This window comes from Scomber japonicus, chromosome 24 (assembly GCF_027409825.1).
Source record: "Scomber japonicus isolate fScoJap1 chromosome 24, fScoJap1.pri, whole genome shotgun sequence".
NCBI lineage: Eukaryota > Metazoa > Chordata > Actinopteri > Scombriformes > Scombridae > Scomber > Scomber japonicus.
In genome coordinates this window covers 6,419,144-6,435,201 of record NC_070601.1, presented here as the reverse complement: position 1 = coordinate 6,435,201, position 16,058 = coordinate 6,419,144, and the positions used below count along the sequence as shown (strand labels likewise).

Sequence of the window (16,058 nt, the reverse complement as noted above, 5' to 3'; positions counted from 1 at the left end):
TACATTTCCCTCATATTATTTATATATATATTTATTTGAAAACAGATATTGTTCCTGATCCACCTGATGGTCCTCCGGTGATAGAGGCCATTACAGGGAAAACTATTAGCCTCAGCTGGAAGAAACCAAAAAAGCTTGATTCTTCACTTGGTAGGTTCTTTAGGTTTCAGTGATTATTATTTTATTTTTGGAATGGATAAAGCCTCATTTCTTTTGTGACACATTTTTCCTGCAGTCTTGAGAAAGGCTTTATGGAAAAGAAGAAATGTCATTTACATAAAAATGCTATTTATAGCCTTGCATGTTTGGGTTGTTTCTTTTCTTTTGTTCGAGCCCGAGGTGGGTTTTTTTTAATCCCTTTAGGATTTCATATGTCAGCAGCACAGATTTGAGAAAACACAAAATCCTTTCTTTCTCCACTTTAAGCAGTTGTCTATGTGTTTTATTATCATCCACATATTTTAAACTAAACACTACATATATGTCTACAGACACTGGCTCCTTGCTGTATGTGGTTCAGCAGCAGCCTCTCGGATCTATCCAGTGGTCTGTCGTGGCGACAAACCTGAGGGAAGCTAACTACACCATCACCTCCCTGTCCAAAGGAGTCCGCTACGCTTTCAGAGTCCTGACGTCTACTGGCAAGACATTAAGCAAACCATCACCTTCCACTGACCTGGTCCAGCTCCTGGATAGAGGTACCAATGCTAAAGAAGGCTTTAAGTCACTGCACTGATCCAAAATGAATTTCAAAGTTGTGAAAGTGTCTTTTCAAAATGTTTTACCTGTGTAGGACCCTATTTGAGGAAAGCACCCATCATCACAGACAAACCTGACATTGTCTACGTGGTTGAGAACCAACCTGCGAGCATCACCATCACACTGAACCATGTGCATGCAGTTGTCACCTGGAAAAGGTTAGTTCCTCCATCCATAGTAACAAATCAGAGGAAAATGTATCAGTTAGTGCTGAACTGACGAGTTTTGAGTCTTTGGTTAAACACTAAAGCTGCTTTAAAAGACGTCTCTATGGAGCCAGATACTTTCTGGTTTTCATCCCAGTTCTAGACTCTTCAGGGACTGATTTGTACATTGGGATGCAACCTGTGATCATGCATATCCTACCTTTACAGACAGAAAACTAGCAGAAGTCTGTATCCAGAGGATTAAGACTGAGAAGCATGAAGTGTTGCGCTGTTTTGACTAAATTTAGGATTTTGACTTCTAAGCTCCACTTGCTCTCTGTGAACTTCTGCAAATTCTTGGAAGAGAGCTTTCTTGTCTTTGGTTTACTTTTTTTCCTCCTTAAGCCTGTCAGTGTGTGTATTGTACATGGAAGTAAATTAGCCTCAATATTGCTGATTGTATTTTTCAGCTCAAGAATTGTTTTTAGTTTGTAATGAATGTTTAAAAATCAAAATGTTTCTCCAAACCTTTAATTACAGCCTGCAGCTATAACTGGAATTTATTGCCTCTTGTCTTTTCTAGGAGGGGAGTGGTATTAGTCAACAGACCGGGGATGTATGAGATGAGCATGCCTGACGATGATCAACATACCCTAAAGCTTCAGAGGGTCAGGACCACAGACATCGGACAGCTGGTGGTTACCGCTAGCAACCAGTTTGGCAGCGACCTCTGCACGCTTCAGCTCGCTATGGCAGGTTGGTTCAAATGGAGCACTGTCATGATAAATTTAGATTTTTTTGTTTGAATCCAAAGAACTTACTACTCACCACTGGCAGCAGTAAATGTCAAGCTGCTTGTAATTTATGTCAAGCTATTTTTGAAGTGGAGTATCATATGTTAGAATAACAAACTCTAAAAATGACTGAAGTGTTTTGGAAAAAAGACTTTCCTTTTTTGTGAGTCCTGTCTCCTCATAAGTGGGATCTTATTGGGATTTAAGAATATGAAAACATCAGTATTATCAGGGGTTTTGTATTTATTTAGGCTATTTACTATATGAAGACAGGAAATAATTGCTCTTGTTCAGTCTATTATGTTTTACACAGATGCATAAATCTGTAATCTTAATTATTCTTCCGTAGTGCCTCCTAAGTTTGAAACCATCATGGAGGATGTGGATGTGCATGTTGGGGAGATGTCCAGTCTGGCTGTTGTGGTTGAAGGGAAACCAGACACGGACATTCTGTGGTATAAGGTGCGATGTTTGATTTTTTCTTATCCCAGTGCGCCTTAACAGCAAGGAAATGACTGCCAGACCAAATAAAAAAAATATCTCAAACTATATTAACAGTTAATTGGTCTGTTACAGGATGACGCGCTTCTATCTGAGAGCAGTCACTTCACATTTGTATACGACGACCCGGAATATTCTCTCGTGGTCCTCAACGCCCAGCCCGGACACTCTGGCGTGTACACCTGCACTGCAAAGAACCTGGCCGGCTCCAACTCCTGCAAGGCTGAGCTCACTGTTCACACAGGTCTGCAATCCAATGCAACATCAACAACAGTGTATCCACACAGAAAATATGCATGTGGACAGATTCATCCCAGTTTAAATGATAGTGAAGTGAAGTTATGAGAGGTTTGCCAATCTTCTGCATTGGGAATCATAGACATTGTATTGTAATGAGAGATAAACAAAGACCTGCTCCAAAAGTTAGTGAGCAGCTTTTCTTCCATCTTTTGGTGATACTCAGCATTTAGTTTGAATTATATTTTATATTTTAATAATTATATGTATTATATTTCCTGAAGCAGTACATACCAGTATGAACTAGATAAATCTACAGCATATGGGAGGGACCACAAGGTGTTTTGATACTACAATATGAAACCATCTGTTACTCTGCTGGCATACATGTACAGCCAAACACTCACACACACACGCACACACACACACACGCAAAATGATAAAAATGACTATGGTCATTCTCCCTGCAGAACGAAAAGAAGCAGAGGAACCAATGGAAGACGAGGGAACCATTCTGAGGAAAATGAGGCGTTTGACGGATTACTATGATATCCACAAAGAGATAGGAAGGTGAGTATGTATGTGTGGCATCCCATCACAGACAGCTAATAGTGGTTTGAGCGCCCAGGGTCGGGCTGTGGGAGGGAGGAGAGGGAAGGAGGGAGGGAGAGAGGGGAGGGCGGGGAGTCACACCTGAAAACGAGAGATGAGTCACCAGCCTGAGTGGAGAGAATACATTAGCCGACGGATGATTTGTTTTTGTCTGACTCGGTGGAGAGGGGCATTTACTGTGAACTGTGGAGCAATCGGAAAGGCAGAACAGGCAGACAGGAAAATATGTTTTCCAATAGCTGATGTGCTTCAGTTATTAAACAGAGCGACACAACTCAGAAATTGGATTCATACACTGAAAACAAACGCCACAAAAAAACAAGCAAATAGGATTAAAGGTAATTATATGATCCCCTCTGTCTCTCCATATTTTTCTGGTGACTCTACCTATTTAAAAAAAAAACATGTATGATTAATATCGTTGTTATTGAATCGAATAGAAAGAAGTAAAATATCCATACTCAGTTGGTTGAAATTACTAAGGGAGTACTCTGTTGACTCCAAGATAATAAAGAGGATTCTCGGTCGCCATTCTTGAAGTACCGTCAGAGCTCTTTTTATTGTATCTAAAACAATGTTCAAACATCCCATCAACCCAATGATATACTATATCTAAATCCTTTTATACCACTCCTTCTTTGATTTTGTGCTAATTATGTTCAGAATAATACACAGACATACAGAAATAGCATAAACTTGTAACACTGAAATGAACATTTTTACTTTAATTTGTGATTTCTGCTTGTATGGTTGCACCAAAATTGAAGGACTTAACACAGAATAAGAATGAGATCAAAGCGCATTAACATACTGAACAATAAATTTGCCGTGTGTTCAATCCATGTCATGCATCTGTGTGTCACGACTGTCTACGCAGGGGGGCCTTCTCCTATGTGAAGAGGGTGACTCAGAAGAAGGGCAAGACCGAGTTCGCTGCCAAGTTCATTTCAGCACGAGGAAAGAGGAAAGCGTTGGCCCTGAGAGAGATGGACCTGCTGTCTGAGCTGGATAACGAGAGGATTCTATATTTCCACGATGCCTTTGAGAAGAAGACCGTGGTGGTGCTCATAACAGAGTTGTATCCTTTGATTGCCGATTTTGTTATCATAGTTAAATATGCTGCTTTATAATAGTGTTTCCTTCAGATATTAGCATTATCTTTAAACATAAGAACAACATTTTTTAGATTATACTGTGCAGATTTTCAACAAGCATATTCACATCTTTAAGTCAAAAAAGCACTGCCTTTCTGTTTCAAACTAAGTCTGCTTCACTGTGGACTAAAAGTACATTTAGATGCATCCGGAGGACACTAAAGTTCCAAGACATTAATCCTAATGTCTTCTGCAGTCCCCTGGAGGCATGAATGAAGCGCAGCACATCCACATCATTCTCAGTGACTCATCGGCGATGAGTGGAATTAGCAAGAGATAGGATGTGTGGGAGTTTGGCTCATTTATAATTCATTTCTCGTGCACCTACCATTTGGACTCTGCAGTCAAGTCGCAGCCCTGTGTGTTTTATTTTCCTTAACTGTTGTGTTTAGATGTCATGAGGAGATGCTGGAAAGAATGGCCAAAAAAACAACAGTCATGGAATTGGAGGTTTGTGTGCTTCTTCCGACTGCAGTGCGCAATCATTATGTAACATGACTTTTAAGGTCATTCTCTTTATGTTTCTCCATAGATCCGCTCTAGTGTTCAGCAGGTGTTGGAGGGTCTTCGTTATCTTCACGAGAAAAACATTGCCCACCTTGACATAAAGGTATCTAACATGTCCCACATTCATCTGTATTAAATGTATGAGAATAAGACTGTTATGAAAATTGCTATATTCAGATTTTTTTTAATGTTGTCTGATGATGATTTGATGATGATTTGTTTTCATCCTCTTCCAGCCAGAAAACATTTTAATGTCAAGTCCTGGCAGTGACCAGATTCGCATATGCGACTTTGGGAATGCCGTCAAATTGGAGTCGTCCGAGGAGCACTACTGCAAATACGGCACGCCAGAATATGTTGCACCAGAGATTGTTAACCAAACTCCGGTCTCCACGGCAACAGACATATGGTGAGCCACCTGTTCTCCAGTGAGGAGAAATGACTGCAGGCAATACACAGTCATCTGCACCAAAATCACATCTCAACCTTTTATGCTTTTCATTTGCCCTAAAATTGATTTCTCTCTCCTCTCTCCTGTTCTCCCACAGGTCTATTGGTGTCATCACTTATCTCTGGTACATTATATTTTTATAATTGTTTCAACTTAATAGATCTTAATTACTTTAGCTCAGAAATCCTCATTAAGATCTGTTTAATGTTGTTCATAATATATTTTTTTAGCCTGACAGGTGTGTCTCCCTTTGCTGGTGAAAATGACAGAGCCTCTGCATTAAACATTCGGAACTACAATGTGGCGTTTGAGGAGAGCATGTTTGCTGACCTCTGCAAAGAAGCAAAGGGATTTGTCATCAAGCTTTTGGTGGTGGACAGACTGTAAGCATCTAACTTTATTCCGTATATATATATATATACCATCATTCCATTTAAATGTGTCTAAATGACATGAACCTTCCTCCGCATATTTTCTCTCTCATAGGAGGCCCAGTGCTGTTGAGTGCCTTCGTCATCCTTGGTTCAAGGTAGCTACCTTTTTAAAAAGGCACATCATCCTGCCTGACACTGTTCATTGTTATAGAATTCATATTTATGCCTCCACCAGGTAATCACAACTCCCCTCCCCTTTTGTTTTGCAGTCACCAACAAATAAGAGCATCAGCACAGCAATGCTAAAGCAAGTTTTGTCGAGAAGGCGATGGCAGGTAAGGCATGCACTTCATGACTTAGACACGTAAAGACTCATAGGACCCAGAGACCAATTAAACCTATAAAGAAGCTTACAAACACATCACTCACACTTTCCTCTATTGGCTTTTCTGTCAGCGTTCCCTTATCAGCTACAAATCCAAGATGGTGATGCGGTCCATCCCAGAACTCCTGAATGACTCATCCAGCCACGTCTCCGTTGCTGTGGCCCGGCATTTAAAAGAAGGCTCCCCACCTCCCTCCTCTTCCTCGGATTCAGATGCAGATGTAGATGAGCTTCCTTTCATTCCTATGCCACTGTCTATGGTCTTCTCTGGTTCTAGGGTCTCCCTTAATGAGATCCCAGGGGACGAAGATGTCAGTGCATGGCCTGGTGTTGCTGCTGGCGGGACGAGTAGAAAGGACAACATGGAGGTTGCAGGCACGAGAGGAGGAGTTAGTAAAAGAGGAGATGATGATAAAACTGTGAATGAGGAGAATATGGAAACCACAAGACGAGCTCCCCTTAAAAAAGGATCAAGTGTGGAGTCAGACGAGTCACAGACAAAAGCAAGGAGGGCTACCATGAGGAGAGGCAGCTCTGCTGATTCAGCACTGCTTCTCCACATTGACCCAGAAGAGGGAAATGCCGATAATGGTTCAGAAGCAAGTAACAAGAGCCTGAAAAAGGCTGTTTCTATGGAACTACCCAATCGAAGCCCAAGCCCAGGGGTAGCAACGTTAAGCCAGGAGGATTATGCTCTAAAACTGGAGCTGATGAGACAGCGGCTGCTCAGGGGAGGGAGTGTGGATAAGAAGATGAGCGGCCTGCGAGGGCCCTTGTTTGAAACACTCGGCATGGATGATGAGAGGCGGACGGGGTCTCTTGATCGCAATTTGAGGAGATCCAGAGTGGGGCCATCAACACTCACAAGAGCAGCGTCTTCTGAGAGTCCTGGAGAGGACACACCAAAGACCAAAGTTTTTCGGAAAAGCGCCTCCTTCACTCAGGAGGATTCTGAGCCCATGCCCCTGCACCGCAGGTTTGGAGCCCCCTTAGAAATCCCATCAGTGAGCAATGGTAGTATAGAAGGGAAGAAGCTTAAGGAGGCAGTCTCAATGTCTGCACTAACAGAACAAACAACACTGGAGTCTACATCTGCCTCACCCACAGAGCACACTTCCTTTATTCTCCCAACTCCAGGAAGAGCGGACCAACAGAAAAAACAGAGCAATGTGAAAAAACATGAGGATATGCAAAGTATGAATGAGAAGAACATAGAGGGGAAAAGAGAGAAAAGGACCAACAACAAAGTAGAATCTGAATCTAGATCACCTGCTGTAATTACTCCTATAATTGTAATAGAGGAAGATGATGATGAAGAGGAGAAGAGAAATCAGGAGTTACATCTTAATGAGGAGAATGTGAAAGGAGACAGGAAAGCATCACAAAATAGTAAACCATCAACTTCATATGCAAGTGTCATGCAAGCTGTTGCTGCGCCATCTGGGAGGTCTGACCAATCCAAAGATCCTGCTGCTACAGCCAAGTCTAGTAGAACAGAGCCCACAGACAGCCCCTTGTTACCTGAACATCCAGCAGTATTTGCTAAAGTAGCAACCTCTGACCGAACTCCTGGTTCTCCTTCCACATCATCAAACCCTGACCTCCCTGCCATGCCTCGACAGCCTGTGCTCAGAACAGACATCAAAGACATCGATTCAGAAGAGGTCTTTGAAGCCAGGTTTAAGAAGCGTGAATCTTCTTTGACCCGTGGCCTCCGAAAACTGACCAGAAACAAATCAGAGGAGAAATCACCTGTGCTAAGCCGGAAGATGGCCGAGGGTGGCGAAGAGATTTACAGGCCAGGTGCAAGAGGAGCACCTCTTGAAATGGTATCAAAAGGACTGCAGGAGAAATCTAAATCTGTTCAAGACTTGAGGGGTGAAACAGAAAAAGAGCAAGGCCTTGGATTTATTGGGAGGTTGTCCTTGCGGACCAAGAGATCAACATCCGTTGATAAAAAGGTGGATAAACCAAAGGAGGAAAAGCAGCAGGATGTGCAGCAACCTGCAGTGACTAAGAGGGTTTCTTGGGCTATTGGTCGCAGCAAGTCTCTGGATACAAAGGAGTTGAGCAGTGCAGAGGCACAGAGGCAGTTGGATGAGAGAGAGCAAAAGAAAGCTGAAGAATCATCTGTTTCTGCTATGAGGCGCAAGTTTGAGTCCAAAGTGGCAGGAATCTCTGCCAAAATAAGGACCCACTCAGAGGAGAGGAAGGATAAAGATGCTGAGGGAAGTCAGAAAGAATTGGTGCAAAAGGATTTGAGGAAGGTCACAGATTCCCCCGTCTTGGCAATGCGACAGAAGTTTGAGAACAAAGTGTCAGGAATAACCACAAAACTCCGCAGTCAGTCTGAGGAGAGAAAAGGGGAAGCCGAGGAAAAGAGGACGCCCCTGTTTACCCGCCACCGTCATTCCCAATCGGAGGGCCGTGGACTGAAAGGAATGGGCATCCCCGAAAATCAGCTCGCGAAGCAGACAGGCACTGGTACATCAAAGGAATCAATTGAATCCACTTCTAGCATGCATTCCGAAAAAGCCCCAGAGAGCGACAGGCGATCACGGTGGGACAGGTGGGGTTTGACAAGGAGCAAGAAAGATAAACCTTCCTCCCAGTCCGACCTCCCTACATCTGTCCCCAAAGAGGAGGGTCTATCAAACTCTCAGAAGCACCTACGCACTGTTTCGGATTTTGCCCCCGTGTTCCACATCAAACTGAAAGACCACATCCTGCTGGAGGGAGATCCAGTCACTCTGAGTTGCCTCCCAGCTGGCAGTCCACATCCAGAAATTTCATGGATGAAAGGTGTCTTACTTAAATTTGATCAATCTTACAATAAAACATATGCTCTTATATCAAATTAGAGGTTTCCCCTATCATACTAAGTCCTTCTGCTTGTTTTTTGTGCTTTACAGATCGTAAACCACTGGAGGCAGATGACAGAATCAACCTGATCTCCCCTGCAGATGGAAGGCAGCTTCTTATTATCAAAAAGTCTAGCCGAAAGGACACTGGAGTTTATGAATGTGTAGCCACCAACACCATCGCTACCATCACCACCTCCTGTACACTGTCTATAGCTTGTAAGTATCTTGTCCCCCGCCTTTAATCAATCAAAATGTGTGGTTTTGTAATTAATTTGCTATTTTATACACTGAGGAAAATGTGAATTAATTAAAGAAATCTGCAAATTACAGCATGGATGAACCACTGCTCCTTTGCTTTTCATGAACATACAGTAATTATCTTTATAATGTGATGTATCAGTTGAGGATTTGACATAATTGAATTTTAATTGGAGTGAGAATAGTATGAATATTAATACAATTCAAAGGAATATTAATGCTGGCAGATTAACTCGCTTGATTTTTTCTCGTATTCATCACGGAACAGGAACAAATGGTGTTGTGCTTTTGAAATCGGCCGAGACAGGTCGTATTCATGCTTTTGCACAAATTGTACATAATGAGAATAAAAGTGATTAGATAGAGGCTAACACTGCTCACAAATGCAACGCAAATGATGAGACTTTTGGGGCGGCACTGGAAATATATTCCTCAGATGTCGAGTACAATCCGTCGCCTTTCTCATGGCTTTAGACAGTCGTTGTCTTCATTGTATTACTTATCTCCACCACGGAGGCTATTTGTCTCCCCTTGGTATTTAATCAGCAGTGTAAAAATACTTCAGACGGCTTATCTCGCTTGAAGCAGTTGCTCCATTGTTCATGCCAGTGCGCCAACTTAATGGGAAATACACTGTGAAATTAAAGAATGACACTGTCTGTGTCAAAACTCAAACCATCATCTGGATCATTTTCTACGCTGGGCTCGAGAAAATGAACATCTAGGCCTAGTGTGTCCTTATTTGGCATCTTGACTCATACTGAGCTCAAATTGTGACATTAAAATCTAAATAAGTGGAAACATTGTGTCACTGATTGCTGTAACATCATAGAAATGTAAATTACGCCTAAAATTCAAGCTGTTGTGACACACGCTGTCTGAGGAGTCTTCCTCATTAATGCTCCACATGTGGCGAAGGCAGTACACATTAGCAGCCATTAACAGGCAGAGAGAGAACCCCACCTACAGAAACTCAAACATAATAAAGATAAGTTAAGATGAAATGATGAAATGAAAAGGCAAAATACTGTATGACATGTGACCTCGGGAAAATGAGGCCGAAAACACACAAACACGCTCAGTGGTAAAACTTTGCAGACATACAAGTAAAACCACAAACAACTGAAAACACTCTTGTAAAACCCATGCACACTCTATAGTGAAACTACACACTTGCACACCCCCACAAAGCAGTTAAAACTCATACACATAAAAACCCTTCTGGAAAAAACCCCACAGTATAATAATATAATATATTTTTCATTCAGGTCTGGTTCACTTGGTACTAATACTCTTTTTCAGCACATATCTTCTGAACCACCTTATACTTCCATATTGCTTAAAAGCTTCACTGTAGTCTGTAATGTCTTAATGCCTCATGCCTTTTCATTTTCCCTCCATTTTTCCCTTTTCTTCTTTTTCCATGACTGTTCAAGGTGTTCCAAAAAGGCCAGGGACCCCTGAAGTCCCTCAGACTTACAACAACACAGCCCTGGTGCTCTGGAAACCAGCAGACACTAAACCACCATGCAGTTACACCCTGGAAAGAAAGACAGAGGGTGAGCTAATACAGACATTCAACAAACCACTCTTTCCTTCTTTTTGTTGTTGTTAATCATTCAACAGCATTCAGCTCATCTAAAGAAATATCCTCTTTTTTTATTTAAAATCAGTTGTATGCTTTGCTCTCTTTTGATGGTTTCAAAACTGCATTCCCACTGTGCACTATTGTCAGTATGATGTGGTGCGTGTGGGAGAAATTAAATTAAACTCAAAGATTCAAGCTCCTCGGAGGTAGCAGTGTTTGAAAAGTGTAGATAATGTTTGTCTTAGAGTGCGGAGGGAGGAGAATGCCACGGGGGAAATAAAGTTCCCAAACACCACTTAGACCGAGAAAATGAGTCAGTCCATGTGGGAATAGTGACTGTACCAGTGCCACTGTCAAAGCTTTTGTCATTATACAGGATGAATCACCATTATCTCATAACGTGGTGGATGAAAGTGTAGTTTCACAAATCAGTTTGTGAATATTTATTTAACTTTTCGGCTCTTGGCGTGTACTCGTTCCAAATATAATCTTTTGCCAGTCTGCACTGAAGTTACTTGGCACTCACAGAATAATGTGTCACTATATAATTTACTGTGACCATATAGTGGATAAGCTACTGTGACAGTTCATTTTTCAGGAGGAAACCCGAGTATTAACTTGTTTGTATATACATGATGTTCTTACAATGGATAGAATTGAAAGCGTCAAAGTTTATGCAGTTTATCAGTGTGACAATGTCGCCATCTGCTGTTCAATATTTGTACTACAATGACTACTTTTCCATTTCAAAAACAACTTCCATTACAGTACATGTATTTTGACATTTTTTCCATTCTCGCCATCATACTTTCACTTAACATATAAAAAATCTAACCTGCTTTCTTAAATATAGTAAACCATTGTATAATTTAATAAAATTGCAACAACATCACATAAACCATTCTTTTCTTTCCAATATGTGCTTCAGGAGATATTAAGTGGATCACTGTGGCTACTGGAGTGGTCGACTGCTACTACAACACCACCGACCTGCTACCAGGTGCCACCTTTAGGTTCCGTGTGTCCTGCGTCAACAAGGCCGGACAGGGGCCGTACAGCAACATCTCTGCTCCAGTCAGGTTGGATCCAGGAGGTACTTTATGCACTGTCGAGAACTGTTCACGCAGTAGCTGAATGCCATGCATCACGATTACTGCAATTACTGCACATACAGCAGTTAAGAAGAATATTTTACTGTACAGACTTAAGCTTGTTTTAGACTAATATAACTCTATTCAAATGTTTTTAAATGTTGAAGAGCGCCTCAAAGTGATTTTTCAGTCATTGATACCCTAAAATTAAGCAATGCCCTCTTGTGACTCGTAACCACCTGTTCCTGTGTCTGGATTATGACTAGGATCACCACAGACTGATCTTTCTATCTCTATTTTTATTTAAAGACACGATGGGGGTGGTTATAATGAAATACTTGAAAACAGGTGTATGTAGATTTTTTAAAGAAGGTGGTTGCACTTCATCTGTCAATCTGAATGTTTTATTTTGTAGTTTCCTCCATAGCTGGAGCAGCTTCACCAACTGTGGCTGTAGTAAGAACAGTCCCACCTCCTCAACCAGTGGTTACCTCCCCGGTACCCTTCCCTCCTCACAAACCAGTCCAGAACAACGCTCCCAGGATAACAGTCTCCACCATCACCCCCACCTCTATATCTCCAAAAGGTGTAACCTCACCTGTTGCTTTCTCTCATCCAACTGCTTCACCGTCGTCTGCTGTTCCCTCCACCCCTGCAATCAACCCCTCATCACCATCTGCAGCCACGACACCTGAGGAGGCCCAAAAAATAAGCTCCAGCCTTCCATCGTCACCCACAGTCAAAGGGGCCCCACCCTTCGTCCTGCCGAAACCCCAGAGTCCAGTGAATGTGGTGTCACCTATGGCCCAGACCCCAATCATAGCACCACCAACCACTCTTGTAACCCCGCCTTCAACCCCCACCAAACCAGCAGTGGCCTCTGTGCCCTCTTATGTCCCCACCACTGCTCGTGTGACCCCCACTGCCATCTCCTTTTCCCCTCAAGTGCTCCAAGCATCCAGCCTGAGCCCCTTCGGTGAAGGGGTCAGTACTCCCACCAGAGGAACCCCATCAGGACGTGCTACACCCTCCACTGCCCTACGCCAAGGGGTTCCACAAAAACCCTACACCTTCCTAGATGAGAAAGCCAGGTGAGCTAGATACTTTATTAGGGTTACAGAATAGCCATAAATCATAGAAAATAACCAGGTTTCAGGATGAAAATATTCTTTTAATCAAAAAGCTACTGGCTTAAATTGCATTACTTTGGCTGTTCCTTTGTCTGTTCCTCCTCGGATATGACTAGTAAATGCTTTTGTTTCTGCTCATGCTCATGCTCATGCTCATGCTTCTGTTTCAGATTAGATTCATTTTTGTGTTGGGTGAGATTATTTCACACAATCTACTTGTGTCAAATTGTAACACCTACTTTAAAAAATCTTTATTGACCAAGTATGTTCAAGCACACAAGGAAATGACTGTATGCAACTGAAACTGTTGATCTGTAAACAGGATACAAATAGTGCAAAGGTGTGAAAAGTGCACAGGGTGCCAAGACACATTTTGAATACTAAAAAAAAAGCGTGAAGGTTACTGTACATACATATAGTAGGTGGTTATGTCCAGAATATACAGCCTATATATACAGTGTTACAGAGTTATTGCACAGTGACAGAGTTAACCTGTTTAACAACACTGTGGGACACTTTAGCCTCCGTGACTTTGGTTCAGGATCATTTGTACTTCTTCTGACTTACTGGTTGTAAATTTTAAAGAGCTGCCTTTGAAATGAGACCACAGTTTTGAGCTCATGCACAAAAATAGGGGGTGCCAACCAAGTAAGAGGTTCACTGTTCATAAGTGTTACAGCGAGGGGGGAAGAAACTGTTTGTGTCTGTAGTGGTTTTGGTGTAGTGTTCGCCTGCCAGAGGGGAGAAGTTGGAACAGGTTATATCCAGAGTGTGTGTATTATTGTGTTGGACTGTTGTGACAAGATGAATCTTCTTTATCCCCTGCTTTTGTTATTCAGTAATAATCTCCTATGATCTATTGCCAGGGGTCGTTTTGGAGTCATTCGCGAGTGCAGGGAGAACACGACGGGTAAAATCTACATCGCAAAGATCGTTCCCCACAACCAGGAGAACAAGCAGGAAGTTCTGAAGGAGTATGAGATCCTGAAATCGCTTCATAATGAAAAGGTCATGGCTCTGCACGAGGCCTATGTCACACCACGCTACCTGGTACTGGTGGCAGAGTACTGCAGCGGCAAAGAGCTGCTGCACAGCCTCATAGACAGGTAGAGTAGCCGATATGTCATACTGAGATACACAAACTCTTTAAACTCAGATGTTTTAATGACATTCTATAACATTTAAAAGTTTACATATCAGTATAAAATAACTATAACACTCAAGACCTCAGTTAAAACCAGATTTATGCTTATTCAAGGTTCCGTTACTCCGAGGACGACGTGGTGGGTTACCTTGTTCAGATCCTTCAGGGACTCGAGTATATCCACAGCCGCCGTATCCTCCACCTGGACCTCAAGCCTGAAAACATCATGGTGACCAACCTCAACGCCATCAAGATCGTGGACTTTGGGAGTGCTCAGAGCTTCAACCCTCTCAGCCTCAAACACCAGGATTTAGGATTAGGAACATTGGAGTATATGGGTGAGGAAAATATATCAAATATGTATCGTACAACTGACTGACGTTTTGAATATCTACTGATCAGATTTTTTCCTCCTGACAAATGTAATCGAAGCTCCTGAGATGGTGAAAGGTGAGGTAGTGGGTCCTCCTGCAGATATTTGGACTATTGGAGTCGTCACCTACGTCATGTGAGTGAAATGCTCTTTTGTAATTCCTCAAATGAATTTAGGAAAGAAAGTGGGTCAACATTTGAAGAAAAGACATGATAAATGACTACACACTGATTAAAGTACCTACATAAATGATTAATCTATGGGAATTTTTAATGTTTGGATATTATATTTCAAACTCCAGGCTTAGTGGTCGGCTGCCCTTTGAAGATAAAGACCTCCAACGTGTCGAGTCCAAGATCCTGATGGCAAAGTTTGACCCGACAAAACTGTACCCAAATGTGTCACAAAGTGCCTCCGCCTTTGTAAAGAAGATGCTGAGCAGTTACCCTTGGTGAGTGTCAACACAAGCTGACTTCATTTAAAAAAGAAAACATATAAAACCCTCTTGTTTGTTGACACATGCTTGACTTATCCTCAGAAGTATTGCTGTGTGTGTTATAATATTTGCAAATCAACCATTGTTCTAATCTCATTAAAACCAAGTTTGTAGAAAAACAGTGAGTTTCCTTTCCCACAAACTGAGCTTGCAAAATTAATGATGACAAAATATGACATTGTTGTTATACCAAATAAGGATATATGCAAGAAATATGTTTGCTTTGTCTTTGCAGTCAATCTCAGGAATGTACAGTATGCCATCCTGACATGCATCGTGACATTAGTGGCATTGCTATGTTTGGGGTTAAATAAACCAAACAGAGGTCTGACTCTCTGTTACACCTCTTATTAAAAGTACTGTCAACACCAGTATACAGATACACATTATATTAAAAGGAGTGTGTCATTGAATGGAACATATAATCTGTTCAAAATCAAGTTCTAAGCAATTCTCATAAATGAAGTTTAATAATAAAGATCATAAAGGTGATTGAAAAAATGAGTAAAGTGTGTCTTTTGGGGGTTTTAAAGATGACCCGAGACCCCAAACAGAACATTAGGGTGATTACATGGTTGTGTGTCATTTCAGGGCCCGTCCGACTACCCGGGACTGCTTTGTGCAAGCGTGGCTGCAGGACTCCTACCTGATGAAGCTAAGGAGGCAGACTCTCACCTTCACCACCAACCGACTCAAAGAGTTCCTAGTGGAACAACAGTGCCGTCGCAGTGACGACGCCACCAAGCACAAGGTGATGCTGCGCACCTACAATAGCTCACCCCAGTCCCCGACGTCTGGGACTAAACCGCATTTTCCCAGCCCAAAGTGAAATAAACGGGGACAGTGTTTGTTTCAGTTTGAAATGCAGCATCAGACACAGGTTTGAAGAGTTGGATCTGCCCAAAATGTTTTGCATCATAAAGCTGTAACTCCTCTGAGAGACGCTCCTGCATCTGAAAATGTCTGCTTGCCAAGTTAGGCACAAGGATGGCGGGCAGCTGGATAACTAAAATATCCAAAGAAAAGACAGGAGTACGTGTGTTATTTTGGGAGATTTCAACATTCAATGCTAATGGGATTCTGAGATGAAACAAAAATCCCAAAGGAAAGGGAAGCAGACCGCCGTGACGTGTTGATGAATTTCAGAACTGCTCGTTAATCCGCTGAAAGGACACAGGATGTTCAATGGTTTTC

General features: G+C 42.1%; 1 protein-coding gene across 1 annotated transcript in view; it reads left to right on the top strand.

Moving 5' to 3' along the window:
- LOC128354019 (striated muscle preferentially expressed protein kinase-like) overlaps positions 1–15,759 on the top strand; it is a 45,198-nt gene extending 29,439 nt beyond the window's left edge. The window contains exons 15-41 of the mRNA XM_053314266.1: positions 46–150; positions 492–698; positions 794–917; positions 1,489–1,661; positions 2,049–2,161; positions 2,276–2,444; positions 2,908–3,007; positions 3,927–4,127; positions 4,596–4,653; positions 4,736–4,813; positions 4,947–5,119; positions 5,259–5,285; positions 5,392–5,544; positions 5,648–5,690; positions 5,805–5,870; positions 5,992–7,309; positions 7,418–8,722; positions 8,833–9,000; positions 10,479–10,601; positions 11,559–11,723; positions 12,149–12,204; positions 12,250–12,812; positions 13,718–13,957; positions 14,110–14,333; positions 14,428–14,503; positions 14,670–14,819; positions 15,456–15,759. Of these exons, the coding sequence (XP_053170241.1) occupies positions 46–150; positions 492–698; positions 794–917; positions 1,489–1,661; positions 2,049–2,161; positions 2,276–2,444; positions 2,908–3,007; positions 3,927–4,127; positions 4,596–4,653; positions 4,736–4,813; positions 4,947–5,119; positions 5,259–5,285; positions 5,392–5,544; positions 5,648–5,690; positions 5,805–5,870; positions 5,992–7,309; positions 7,418–8,722; positions 8,833–9,000; positions 10,479–10,601; positions 11,559–11,723; positions 12,149–12,204; positions 12,250–12,812; positions 13,718–13,957; positions 14,110–14,333; positions 14,428–14,503; positions 14,670–14,819; positions 15,456–15,693 (6,416 nt within the window). The 3' untranslated portion in view covers positions 15,694–15,759. The remainder of the gene's footprint in view (positions 1–45; positions 151–491; positions 699–793; positions 918–1,488; positions 1,662–2,048; positions 2,162–2,275; positions 2,445–2,907; positions 3,008–3,926; positions 4,128–4,595; positions 4,654–4,735; positions 4,814–4,946; positions 5,120–5,258; positions 5,286–5,391; positions 5,545–5,647; positions 5,691–5,804; positions 5,871–5,991; positions 7,310–7,417; positions 8,723–8,832; positions 9,001–10,478; positions 10,602–11,558; positions 11,724–12,148; positions 12,205–12,249; positions 12,813–13,717; positions 13,958–14,109; positions 14,334–14,427; positions 14,504–14,669; positions 14,820–15,455) is intronic.
- Positions 15,760–16,058: the final 299 nt, after the last annotated feature.